The sequence below is a fragment of the Emydura macquarii genome, unplaced genomic scaffold (genome assembly GCF_026122565.2).
Source record: "Emydura macquarii macquarii isolate MOO-44397 ecotype Brisbane River unplaced genomic scaffold, CSIRO-AGI_Emac_v2 contig_1390, whole genome shotgun sequence".
Classification (NCBI taxonomy): Eukaryota; Metazoa; Chordata; order Testudines; family Chelidae; genus Emydura; species Emydura macquarii.
In genome coordinates this window covers 23,320,449-23,334,918 of record NW_027131527.1, presented here as the reverse complement: position 1 = coordinate 23,334,918, position 14,470 = coordinate 23,320,449, and the positions used below count along the sequence as shown (strand labels likewise).

The window sequence follows — 14,470 nt, the reverse complement described above, 5'->3', positions numbered from 1 at the left end:
ACTGGTGGAACTCTATATGTGTGTATGAGAGAAGCAGCAGCAACACCAGAGAAACTGAGAGAGAAGGCAGCTGAAAGCTAAAGACATAGCCACAGAAGCAATGGTAGCATGACTTTGAGAAAAAGCTGAGAAAGACTTTTGGGCTATGTGCTAGCCGGAAAGAGTCTTTGAAGTGTGAACAAAGAAACAAGCCCTGCTGTTCGATTCCATTTGTGTTCAAGGAAACAGATCTTTATGTACATATTTGGTAAATAAATATGATTGCATCTTAGAAATACCTCACTCCATCATTAATTTCTCCTCTTAGTGGAAACAGCCTGGTACAACCAGAATTTTGGCTACCTGCTCGGGTCAAAAGGGGTGACAATACTGTAGAATCCTCAGTACACAGTTTTTTTTTCCATTAAGTGATAAAACAGTCTGTGCAATACCAAATGTTTCCATCTAAACAGCATTATCATCCCTTCATGACCCATTCTTGAGACTGACACTGCACAAAAGGTACTTTGAATATTGCCTAAGGAAATATTCTACAGTGAAAAATACAAGCTGGTGATTTTTGTAGCATTGTCTATTTAGGGTTACCTGAATAACTATAGCTGTAAAAAGGAATAATAGCTGACCTTCTTGTATATTGTCTTTAATCCTGGACCAGTCTTAACAGGAAAAATTTTTCTGAAGTTTCGTGATTGTTTGATTGGAGAAGGTAATGAAATTATTTCCCCACTTTCTTCAAACCAGCTTTTTCCCTTGTTAGAAATATTTCAGAAGCTCAATATATGTATATACGAAATGTTAAAAAGTTCTATACATTTCATTTTCTGATTTTATTTTACATTTTTATTTATAACATTTTTTAACTTCTAATAGAACAATACATTTACCCCTTCTTGTTTCAGAAGGCGATTTTCCATTTTGTTATAACTTCTCCTACAAATTTCTGGTTTTCTTGGAATATACAATCCTTCATCTTCTAGGATGCGTGGCATCATGCCTTTTGGTAGTTTACAGCTGTGAACCACTTGAGAACAACAATTATTGCACGTAAATTTTCAGCTAAAACATCAGCAAATGAAACATTAAACTAAAATTTTTAGAAAACAAGGATATTTCTACTTGTCTAATCTTTAGACTTGCAAACATAAAGCAAAAGAGTGATCGAAAATATTGTTCTTGCTGCTAACAATTTCTAACACAAGAACATAAGTCATATAAATACTTCTGATAACTTTAGACTGTTCCCAATCCAATCTGGAATAGAAGGCTACCAAGGAGTTAGCTGTTACAGAGATTGAACTACCCTCTCAAATCAAAGAGTGATTCCACCAGGTGAGGGTTAAGGAAGATTTGGCAGTGCAGTGTGAGGAAGTGTACTGCTGCTGTTGCCCATGCTGTGAATTCAACATCTGTGAATTAATACTACTACTATACTTTGCATTTATATAGCACATTTCTTCTGAGCCTATAAAAGCTATAGAAAAATAAATATTATTCTTATTTTACAGATGAGGAAACTGAGGCACAGACAGGATTAGTGACTAGCCCAAGGCCACAAAGATTCTGAATCAAAGTCCACTGAAGTCAATGGAACTGTTTCTATTGACATCAATAGGCTTTGGATCAAGTCCATCATGAATCAGTAGCAGTATCAGGAGTAGGACTCAAGGCCTTTAGCAAAGCTGCAGCCCTCACTCCACCAAATCTCCTGGAGGGCTCAGATGAACTGCGTTACGTGGAACACACTCAAGCTACAAAGGGCTTGTACATATATTTACTGCTTTTTCCTCCTCCTTCGATGCTTTTGGAGGATGAGGTGGCCCATATATACAGAATGATCTTTCAGAATCATGGTACCCCTTCAACCTAAACCTGAGCTAAAATATGAGGATTTGGTTTTGAACACTTAATTTATTCCAATTATCAGCCAGTCTTCTAAATTGAACAACATAAAAATACAAAAATGTAGCAGCCAATAGCTCTTGAAGCTGGAAACTGGAATCAAAACAACTAGAAACGAGTTACAACTGTTCCAGGTGGGAGCACTTAGAGCTTTCATTCAGTTACATAAAATTTCCTGATTATCTCTGTACTCTAGTTCCTTCGTTAGATCAGCTGCGAGATGACCATAACCCTATTTATGACAGGGCATACACCTCACTGTCCTCCCCTAGCAAGTGAAGATGAATTAGTTATCTAGCCCTGGTTGAGATCACATGCTTTATTAAAAGAAACTTCTGTTTTCTGGCTTTGTATTATTCTTAGATTCTACACAAGCTTGGACCTATCAGTATGCCTTCTCCCTCTGGAGTTAATGGAAGTTTTGGAACTCACTTCATAGGAAGCATGGGTTACTGTACTCTATACTTCCAATAAAAACATTTTTTTTAAATCAAATATTTCCCCCCTACATTTTCCAATTTCAGGGATGGGGAACACTTAAAAAAAAACCCTCAAAGTTAAAAAAACATTTTTCTCATTATTAAATATATAGAGTTTAGATTAATAGATAGCTTAGTAACTAATTTAGATTAGGAGTGTATATATTGTAACATTTTGGGGACTGGTTCTTTATACTCTTATTGATCTTTAAAGCACCCAGCATATGTTTGGCCCTGTATAAATAAAATTACTTTTGGGTCTTGGGACAGAAGCTTCTGCAGATGCTACAATGGTCCCACAGATGTGACTCTCCTAGGTACTTCAGGCAGGAAGAGTACAGGTCCTCCCTGGGCATAGGCTTCTTGCAGGACCCACAAGACTTGAAACCAGGCATGTCCCATCCTTGGGATGGGGAAAGGGGAAGGAGTACCCCATAAGTGGGAGTACTCTATCCTATAACTTCACTAACTATTACTACTTTCAACTATTTACAGGTATTTAACAAAACAAAGGCAAGGTAAAGGGGAAGAACTTGTGAAGAAGTAAGATTGTAAGAAAGAACTGAAGAGGCGGAGGGTTGGCAGAGCCCTATATAGGACGTTATGAAGGCGTGACTCCAGGGTGCTCCAAAGCTGACCCTATGGGTACCACTAGGGGAAAACTTTCCGGTGGACTGTGCATGCAGCATGCACACATCTACCTAGAATCAACATGAGCAAGCACTCAAAGAAGAATTATATATTTTTGTCGTGCAACTTTTGCTTTTTTGTAAAATTGAGCTTAGCTCACAGCCCAGAGCTACCAGACTAAAGCACAAATACAGATCTGCCTACATTTATATCTGTAGACTGGATACAACATTAGCTCTCACAGTTTACTTTATTCTTTATCTTTACATAATTCACCTTCAGCAGAACTGCACACTAATGCCATTCATCATACACTTAATAATTTTCCTAAATTTATTTGAAAGGCACAATACCTGGAGAACTACTTGGCACAAAAAGATGTTCCCATTGCTTGTTAATGTGCAGTTCATTGCATTCAGCAGGTTTCACTTCAAGCACACCTGGCAATAAAACTTCTTCCACACTGTCAAGCAGAGGACTACTTTCATCATTCAAGACAGCAAGATTTTGATGACTGTCATGTATTAATTTCCGCTATTCATCAAGAAAATTAATTCCATTTACATGCAAATTAACAGAATGGTGTGATAGATATAAATATTCATATTAACATAAACTAATTGCTAAATAAATGGATCTAAATAAATGCATAGTTATCCTCAGAAAAAGCAAATTTTGTTTTGTTGCCCATGTCTATCTATGGTATTTCTATAATGCATATCAACTATAGTATCTAAGTGCAAATAAGGAAATAGTCCAAGTTTTCAAGTCTAGTTGTACTTTCCATGATAGAAGAGACAGAAAATCCCTGAACTTTCGAGTGACATAAGTTATAGAGTAATCCATTGTCCAGAATTCTCTTTTTTTCTTGTCTCCAAGAGAACAAAACATTTTGCATGGAAAGTTTTTTTGGTTTTTTTTTGGTTTTTAAAAGGCAAGCTGGTTCAAGCTGGCTCTCCAAATAGGAGAAAATGAGCCTTCTTCATATCCTAGAGCAGTGTTTCTCAACTCTTTAAGTAGCAAGTACCCCCTAATTTCTGAAAATTTTAACAAGTATCCCAACACTCAGTTTTCCACTCTGATAAACACAATCTTTTCCTGCTTTACCGCTGGACGACTGTAATTCTCATAAAGCAGGAGAGTTCTGAGTTCTGCAATGCTGTGTGGCTGTGGCAGATCACAAAATCCCCTGCTGTTTCTCCTCTCTTTCCTCCTCCCCTTCTTCCATAGAGGAGCAAAGGTCAGCGCCAGCCAATCACTATGGCCCGACGGTAGGGTCACGCTGGGGTGTGGGTGGCAGCCACCCAGGTGCAAGCCCAGCTTGCAGGACGCAGGAGGCTGCCGCCAGGCTCCCACCTGTGAGCTGGGACCAGGCGGGAGGCGGGCAGCTGCTGCCCAGCTTCCCAAAAAGCCAGTGGCTGACGCCCAGCTTCCCAGGACTGGGGCGGTTGCCATCTACCTCCAAGCTCTGAGGTGGGACCGGGCGGGAAGCCGGCCACTACCGCCTGGCTTCCTCAGAAGTCAGTGGCTGCTGCCCGCTTCCCTTCACTGGGTTTCTCACTGCATACCCCCTGCCTGTCTCTCACGTACCCCTAGTACGCGTACCACAGTTGAGAAACTATGTCCTAGAGAAACCAGAGTAACATGTAGACACACCTGTAACACTTGTAAGTGTATACGTTTTGCTATTTTGTGTGATATTTTTTATATTTCAGAAAGGAAACAGATTTAAACTAATGTATGACCATTTTATTCTGAAAAACAAACAACAATTATTATTTAATTATGATAACACCTACTGTGAATTAGGGTATTTCCAAACATTCATAAAACACATTCTGTGTTCTAAGAAGCTCACAGTCTAAGGAATTTAAGTTCAATGGGGGCTATTCTTTTGTCTAAAGTTAACCACGAGTGACGATTTGGGGAATCTATGTATAGCTTATGAATTTTGTTTGATATTGGTAACTTTCTATATATATTTGTGTCAGATTACAAACTCCATTTTGAACATGGGGCTCATCTGCTTTCACTGTTGTCTTTGAACCTCCATGCTGGACTGATATTCCAAGAGCTGGTGACACAGGGCCAACAATGGAGGGTCATTAAACTGTTATGGTCCTTTAGATACATGAAAACCCCTTGGACAAAGAGTTGGTTATCACCCAAGACAAACCAGTTTTTCATGTTTGAATTTGATGTGGGAGGAAGGGTGACTAAGTAATGGATCACTGGTGGGAGACTGAACATCTGACAAGATTAACCAGTGTGTTAACAAAGGAGGTTATAAAAGAAATGGTCTCTCACCAGCCATTTTGGAGAGGGAAAAGAAATCAGAAGCAGGCTGTAAAAATGAGAGGAGACTCCACGTTCCAAAAGAGAAGCCATGTACAAGAGGGAAGGAAGAGAGGAAGAATGAATGGATCCTGGATTCCTTAAAAGATTCTGACCTGACCACAAAGAATGCTAAAAAGTGGTAAGGAAACTGAAGCAGAGAAATTTGTACAGGATTTGTATTGTTCTATCCAGATCCCTCCATTTTTTGTGCTATCTAAATTAAAGAGTGATTGTGTTTGAAACCTTTGCAAAGCCTGTGTATTATGTGCTTCAATTATCACACGCCCATGGAGAGGTAAATGGTAAACCACAGTACCCACAAAGTCGGAACTCTGCTTATGCAACTGGTGTCTTGGGAGAGTGACAATGGGTCCTGGGGACCTATGGCAGCTGGACCATGAGGTCCCACTTCCATGAAGGGATAACAAAGTGTCTTTCCATAAGCTTGACAAAGAGGTTAAAGAAAGAGAGAGTGCTAGATTCTATTCAAACCCAGGGAAGCTTGAACCACATAGATCCAGCGTTTTGAGACCCAAATGCAGCAGTCTGGTGACGGTCCAACAGGGGGAGCTGTGACAATATAAAAACTCTTTGCAGGATTGGGGCCTTAGTCTACTTTAAAGTCTACACACACAAAAAAGCTCAAGCTGTACAAAAAGTGGACTACTGAAGGATTTGTCTTCTTATTATTTTGTTTAGCTTTACTAAGTTTACTATATCGCTTTAAATCTCCAACTTATTTATAGTCCTAAGATTCATAGTTGTTTATCCTTTATACAATCCACATTTCATATTATTTAACAGTACCAGTGATGTGCCTTATAATTTATACAAAAAGGAAGATAAACTTCCTTGATAAACTTATAACCAAGTGTCAAAGAGTAAAGCCATGATCAATAATGTTTTAGGAGGATTAATAAAACAAAACAAGAGGGGACAAAGTTCTTGGAAAGGCATTTTAACTGTTTTTTATTTTATGGGCATAAATTATGGGTAGCAAATATTTGAGTTGTGAAGTTAACTTTTTATATATATATATATATATAAATAACCCTTTCATGCTCAGGAGCAAGGCTAGCAATAGGGGCACCTTAACAGATATCAATGACTGAAAGCTAGCTAACTGAAGCAAGTTTTGAGGGGGGATTCCTAGGAGAGGAAGTTTTATGGGTGACATGAAAGAAGGCACACCATTACAAACAGGTGAAAGAGAAAACTGTGCCTATGTAATATAGTGATAGGTGCTTTACAATAGCTGATAAATGCTTGAAGGAGAGTGGCATTAGTTAAATTAAGAATACATAAGGAGGACTAGATAAAAATTCTTTAAGGAATTCAGTTAACTTTCATGAAGAAAAAATACTAAACCTGGTCAGTAGTTTTGTCCAAATCTTTTAATTTTGAGCCTTCTTCACCAGTCATGATAAAAAATGTAAAACCTTCATCTGATAAGTTTTCTATCTAAGGAAAACCAAGCAAGAACAGTAGTCTTTAGCAATCATTATTATTATGTTGCTAGGTAAAAAATCTTGCATGTTTTAGAAATCTAGAACTATTTCTATTTTGACATTTGGTAACACCTATTACAGATGGCCACAATTAACGTTACTCATTCAACACCATCTGCAATGATATTATTCAATATTATGACTGATTCAAATTTATACTGCTCACATCAGTAATGGTTGCTTTTCCCACTATTTTTAAATGAAAACTTTGAAAATTAAGATAAATTAGATAAGTTAGATAAAATTAGATAAGTTTATGGAGGGGATAGTATGATGAGACTGTCTACAATGGCATGTAGCTGATCAGGGACTACTAGCAGCAAATATCTGCAATGGCTGGTGATGGGACACTAAACGGGGAGTTACTACAGAGAATTCCTGCCCAGGAGTCTGTCTGGTGGGGCCTGCCCACTTGCTCAGGGTCTTACTGGTTGCCACATTTGGGATCAGGAAGGCGTTTTCCTGAGTCAGCTTGGCAGAGACTCTGGGGATTTTTTGCCTTCCTCTGCAGCATGGGGCACGGGTCACTTGTAAATTTAAACTATTGTAAATGGTGAATTCTCTGTAACCTGAAGTCTTTAAATCATGATTTGAGGACTTCAGTAACTCAGCCAGAGATTAGGGGTCTATTACAGGAGTGGGTGGGTGAGGTTCTGTGGACTGCAATGTACAGGAGATGATCATGATGGTCCCTTCTGACTTTAAAGTCTATGAACCTCTCTAATACTGAGGTTGTAATTTTGAAATGACCGTAATCTTTGTTAAATTAAACACATTTTCTTTCAAAAGTAGTAAAATTATTAGGGCCAGATCCTGCAGCCTTTACCTGTGAGAAAAGACCTTGCTATGCAGGTAATCTAATTGATTTCTGTTATAATTTTGGAATTTTGTCAAAAATGTGAATACACACACACACACACTCTCTCTCTCTCTCATATAAACTTATCAAGCTCAGTCTTGAAGCTAGTTAGGCTTTTTGCTCCCACTGCTCTCCTTGGAAGGCTGTTCCAGAACTTCACTCCTCTGATGGTTAGAAACCTTCATCTAATTTCAAGCCTAAACTTGTTGATGGCCAGTATATATCCATTTGTTCTTGTATCCACATTGGTGGTTAACTTAAATAACTCTTCTCCCTCTCTGGTATTTATCACTCTGATGTATTTAGAGAGCAATCATATCTCTCCATAGCCTTCTTCTGGTTAGGCTAAACAAGCCAAGCTCATTGAGTGTCCTCTCATAAGGTAGATTTTCCATTCTTTGGATCATCCTATAGCCCTTCTCTGCACCTTTTCCACTTTGAATTAATCTCTTTTTAAACATGGGAGACCAGAACTGCACACAGTATTCCACGAGGTCTCACCAAGTGCCTTGTATAATGGTACTAACACTTCCCTCTCTACTGGAAATTCCACACCTGATGCACCCTAGGACTGCTTTAGCCTTTTTCACAGCTGCATCACATTGGTGGTTCATAATCATCCTGTGATCAACCAATACACCCAGCTTTTTCCTCCTCTGTCACTGATACGCCCCCAGCTTATAGCAAAAATTCTCGTTGTTAGTCCCTAAGAAGTGGTCTACATTTACCTGGCAATTCGGCGGCAGTCGACAGGAGTTACGCAAGCTACACAAAGTAGCTTGCATAACTCCCGTCAACTGCGGTGCTTCCCTTCAGCATGCCGTCTTCACTGCACTGCGCCACTTGAGGGGGTGGATTAACAGTGTCAATTTCTGGATCGATTGAGCGGGTCTTCACTGACCGCTCAATCGATCCAGATAGGTCAATCTGACAGCAGCAACAGTATAAACATACCCTAAATGCATGATCTTGCACTTTGCACTATTAAATTTCATCCCATTTTTATTATTCCAGTTTACAAGATCATCCTGATCTTCTTGTACGATAGTCCAGTCCTCCTCTGTATTAGCAATACCTTTGTGTCATCCTCAGACTTTATTAACGCATTCCTACTTTTTGTGCCAAGGTCAATAATAAAAATGTTAAATAAGATTGGTCCCAAGACCGATCCCTAAGGAACTACACTAGTAACCTCCCTCCAGCCTGACAATTCACCTTTCAGTATGACCCATTGTAATCTCCCATTTAACCAGTTCCTTATCCATCTTTCAATTCTCATATTAATTTCCATCTTCTCTAATTTAACTAATAATTTCCCATGTGGAACTGTATCAAATATTACTGAAAATCCAGGTAGATTACATCTACTGCATTTCCTTTGTCTAAAAAAATCAATTATCTTCTCAAAGAAGGAGATCAGGTTGGTCTGGCATGATCTACCTTTCGTAAAACCCTGTTGTATATTATCCCAATTACCATTAACTTTTATGTCCTTAACTACTTTCTCTTTCAAAATGTGTTCCCTAACCTTGCATACAACTGAGGTCAAACGAACAGGCTTGCAGTTTCCCAGGTCACTTTCCCCCGACTTTCTTAAAAATAGGTACTATATTAACAATTCCCCAGTTATAGAGTATGACCCCCATGTTTACAGATTAATTAAAAATCCTTGCTATTGGGCTTGCAATTTCATGTGCCAGTTCATTTAATATTCTTGGATGGAGATTATCTGGGCCCGTCGATTTAGTCCCATTAAGATGTTTGAGTTTGACTTCCACCTCGGATGTGGTAATTTCTATCTCCATATCCTTGTTCCCATTAGCCACCCTGCTACTATATTAAGCTTTTCGATAGCCTTATTAAAAACCGAGGCAAGGTATTTGTTCAGGTGTTGGGCCATGCCTAGATTATCTTTAATCTCCACCTCATCCTCAAGTGGCCCCGCTTCTTTCCTCATTTTCTTATTTATATGGCTATAGAATCTTCTACTATTGGTTTTAATTCCTTCACTCTGCTTGGCTTTTGGCAGTTCTCACTTTATCCCTACACTTTCTGACCTCCAGGAGGTAGTCTTCCTTGCTGATCCATCCCATCTTCCATTCCTTGTAGGCTTTCTGCTTTCTCTTAATCACCTGTTTGAGATGCTTGCTCATCAAGTTTTGTCTGCAACCCTTCGCTACATCACTTCAAAGTGGGTGAGAGAATATCTTTTATTGGACCAACTTCTGTTGGTGAGAGATAGTCTTTCAAGCCATACAAAGCTCTTCATCAGGTCTGGGAAAGGTATTCCCAGTGTCACAGCAAAATGCAAGGTGGAACAGATTGTTTAGTTTAAGCAGTTAGCATATATTGTAAGGAACCATTCAAAGCAGAGTGGCCCATTAACACCTTTGTTGTAATAAGCCAGAAATCTAGTGTCTATTCAATCCACAATGTTTAATGTCTAGCAGAATAATTAATTTGTGCTCCTAGGCTTGTATTTTGAACGTGCTGTGCAGGCTTCCTTTGAGGATGAGGACTGATAGGTCAGATATAGAGTGACTGCTTTGTGAAAAGTATTCACCCACATCGGATGTTTTTGTCTTTTATCATTTTCCTGTGAGACTTCATTCGAGAGCGTAGTGATTGTCTGGTTTCACTCACAGTCGTTATTTAGGCATTTAGTGCACTGGATAAGGTTATCACATGTTGTGATAGGCATGTGTAGAATCCATGCTCCTTGAAAGGTGTGCAGTGGCGAGTGTTGATCATTGAAGAAGTGGAAATATGTCTGCAGGCATTGTTGTTCTGGCAGGGTCTGGTGCCACTTTTGAGTTGGGGTGTTCTGGTCTGTAGGGGCATCTGGTGATGAGCTTGGAGAGGTTGGGGGAGGTTGTTTGAAGGCCAGAAGTGGGGGAAAGATTTCTTTAATTGAGTATGGCTTGTAGTTATTTGATGATACCCCATATGGGTTCATAGGTGAAAACTAAGGGTGAGTGGTCAGAGCGGGTTTTATTTCTGTATTGAAACAGGTTCTTTCGGGGTATTTGAGTGGCCTATTGATGTTGCAATCTACTTCTCTGGAGGAGTGCCCTTGTTTGGTGAAGGCCATTTTAAGTGTGTTAAGATTTATATCCTGGACTTTCTCCTCAGAGCATATTCTGTGGTATCTGTGCCCCTGGCTGTACAGAACAGATTTCTTAGTGTGTTGAGTAGTTACTGGATCTGTGAAAGTAGGTATGGTGATCCGTGGGTTTCTTGTATATGGTTGTCTGGAGGGTTTCATTGTTGAAGCTGATTGTGATGTCTAGGAAGTTGATGCTAGTGTGGGAGTGTTCCAGGGAAAATATAATGGACAGGTGCATACACATATAGTTACCTGTACATCCGTTCGTCCAAGGAACATAAGAGCTCTTCTGGTTTTCTCTTTGCAAGTCTATTTTGTATCTTTTTAAAATTTTTATTTCCCTCCTTTTTAATGTTTTAAAGATAAGGAAGTGAAATGAAAAAAAGTGTATTAAAGTAACATTAATATTGCACTATTACTTTGATTCAGCAAGTCCTTGTGCAGTGCACAGCAAAGATGTTCAAGTGAAGGCTATTTGTGGGCAAAAGTACATCTAAGTTCTCTGCACAATGCTACACACTAGGAAGCAGTAGGTTGTAAGCCATATGTGTACCCACTTCCTTACTTTCAAATGTGCAAGTTAAAAAAATATCAAGTGTGTGGTTTTGGTGGAGAAAGGGCATATCTAAGGAGATGAAGGTAAGAATAGTCATTGTGAAAACAATGTGCTTTAGCTACATATTTCTAAGACAGAAAATTGCATTAACAGTTTTTTGTATTTAACTTCCTTGGTTTTTTAAAGAGATAAAAAAGCAGAGGAAGGGGAACAAAGAAAAAATGAATCAAAGATTTAAAATAGACTTAGACAGCCAAGGTTAGCAGAGCTTTAAAGCTGCTTGAATCTACTCACACACTTGACTAGGTGTGTGTACACAAACAGCATCTACACTCATTCTAGCTATTATTTAGGAGAAATCTGGCAGCCATATAACAGTACTATATTTAACGCAAGACCGTGTTCCCCCGTGATTCCTATCCTGTCCATCACTTTTTACCCTTTTTTTGGCCCTACTGAGCTCTATGAGTTTTGCAATTTACTTCAATGGGGCCAGTTTTTCACCCATTAGTAGGCTTGGAAGGATTAGATTTTTTCATCTGTAAATCTTGAAAGATGTTGATATCACTGTATCACACATACACATTGTCACACATACAAACTGACAACAAATATTTCCATCAATAATAATCAAAATTTACAGACAGGCAAAGTAAGAAAAATGCTACCTGAGAACTTACTAGTTTGATTGTATATTTTGATATATGATATTGACTATTTGTGTTTTAATAGTTATCAAGTCTTACCTTTTTGAATCTCAACACCTACTATCACTTCCTAATTATTGCCCACCCATTGTTTTTTGCATTGAACTGAATATAATGATTATAGCTTATTTTGTTTACTATCTGCAACATTTGCAAAATGTATTACCTCAGACCTTGCTTCAAGGTTTTTCTGATACATTTTAGTATCAGAGAGGTTTTTGTCTGTGGACTTTTCTTCTTGTACAATCTAAAACAGGAGGGATAGATACTTATTTTCTACAGAAACAACTGACATAACTATGTTCTAAAAAGCACCCAGAAAGTCAAGAACTTAATTCACTTGCGGCTTTTACAGATTTTGTACTTGACTTTCCTAAGTGCTCCAAACATTGTGGCACTGCAGAAAAGTCTTCTAAATTGACTAAACTTTCAACTTTTCTCACACACATAAAAAACGTATCTTGTTACATGTTTATGTTAAACAATAAATTACAAGTTCAAGAAAAATAAGTTACCTTATATGTTTTCAGTTTCTCTCTCACTCTACCGCGTAATGCTTCAATTACAATCTTTTGTTGTTCTCCATCTAGTGTAAAGACAGCATAGCACAAATTTTTAACACACCTCTTGTGGTACTAAATGTTACTTTTTAAAAAAAAGTATATTCTGCAGTGCATAGCCCATTTACTATTATAGTTATTTATAGCAAATAGAATGATCTTCTTATGAAGGGTATTAGCTATCAATACAAATTAAAATAGTGATCATCAGCTGTAAGTGATTTCTAGATGTAAAGAGATCCACCAAGACAAAACTAGAATTTTGTAACAAGTATAATTTGTAGGATTGATTTTTTTTTTTTTTTTTTTAATCTTGGGTGTATGAAAAAAACAGACGTCCAGGATCAAATTTTCAAATTGGTTTCTAGAGTTACATAAAAAGAATATTGACAAGCAAAACCCTTACTTCTGGCTACCACATTCATGCATACACATAGTGGTTTGAGGTATAACTACAGGAACAAAAGCAAAATATGTGGCCTCTTGAGCCAAATTTGAAAATTTGATGTCTGTTAACTTTACAGTTTTATACTGAATATACTGAACAAACATCATTCATCCAAACCTCCCTGAAACAGTCTAGCCCCCATGCATTCAAATAAGACAGGTTCAAATAATTTAAACTCAGCAGCTGCTTCCTGGCTCCTATGCTCAGTGCATGGATTTGCACTGACTGCTATGAACAAGGCCATGCCTTCTCTGTCTGGGTTCCATGAAAACCAGCCTTCTCAGTAGGACTTTAGTATATAGTTCCTTATTATCATAATTCCAATCATCACACATTCACAAATACATTATCTAGAGGAGAAGACAATAACTGAAGTGCTTGGTAGTTGGTGGAAGGTAATAGATTAAGAGGTAAATGGAGGGGCAAAATGTTGTCCTACCTTTATCAAAATGAATACTTTCCTAATGTGAAGTATTCTCTCTGAAGTGGCCAAGTTCTGGTCTAAGATTAGTGTAAATCAGAAGTAACTCCATCCGTTTCCATGGTTAACTCGTGGTTTATACTGGACTAATCAACTTCAGAATCTGGCCCACAGCACATACCTCTAGATTTAAAATTTGGACCATACATGCATAGCATACCATTTTCAAATAGGTAATACTTTGTTATAGGAAAACTAACATTTATTCAAACCTAACAAAGGCACTACTCCTCAGAGGGAAGTGACAATTATTTACATAGTGTCAAGTTTTGAAATTCAGCTTTTTTGACACAAACTTGTCAGACAAAATGTGGTTAATATTTTTATGGGAAAAGCATATTTTTCATCTTTGCCAACCTCAAATAATTAGAGAAACTGGGATCAAACTTTCTAAATAAATTCAACTTTGGAAAGAAAAATTTCATTTTAAAAGGTGACTTTAAAAAAAAAAAAAAAAAAAAAAAAAAGGTGTATGTGAACACAGGAGAGTTAATATATAAAATATAATTGTTTTAATTAATTAGCTTCTGTCTCAAACTCTAGGCCAAATTATCAAAAGAAATAAGTAATAAAAAAATAATTGAAACCATTTTGTAGCATACACTAGATGAATGCTATATTAATTTTAAAAATGTAGCCCTGCCTTAATTTCAATTTAAACTTAAATCTGTGCTGGAGGGGAGGTTGTATCTCCTATGATGAAAACATTTGCAACATATTTCAACTACATTTTGTTAAAAATCTCACTCAACATTTTGCAGTCACCTTCAGACAACCCTGAAAAATATAGAAAAGTACGTATTCACAAATAGCCAAATTGTTATACCCTTACTCATGGTGAATGATACCTTATACCATAAGAAGTCCCATTGAATATGGTACTATTCAATGTGAGTATAG

General features: G+C 37.8%; 1 protein-coding gene across 1 annotated transcript in view; it reads right to left on the bottom strand.

Annotated features, from left to right (window-relative positions):
• The window catches only part of CC2D2B (coiled-coil and C2 domain containing 2B), a 112,201-nt gene that overhangs the window by 85,017 nt on the left and 12,714 nt on the right, over positions 1–14,470 (bottom strand). The window contains 6 exon segments of the mRNA XM_067552887.1: positions 624–749; positions 885–1,021; positions 3,362–3,542; positions 6,714–6,806; positions 12,248–12,328; positions 12,597–12,667. Coding sequence (XP_067408988.1) covers positions 624–749; positions 885–1,021; positions 3,362–3,542; positions 6,714–6,806; positions 12,248–12,280 — 570 coding nt within the window. The 5' untranslated portion in view covers positions 12,281–12,328; positions 12,597–12,667.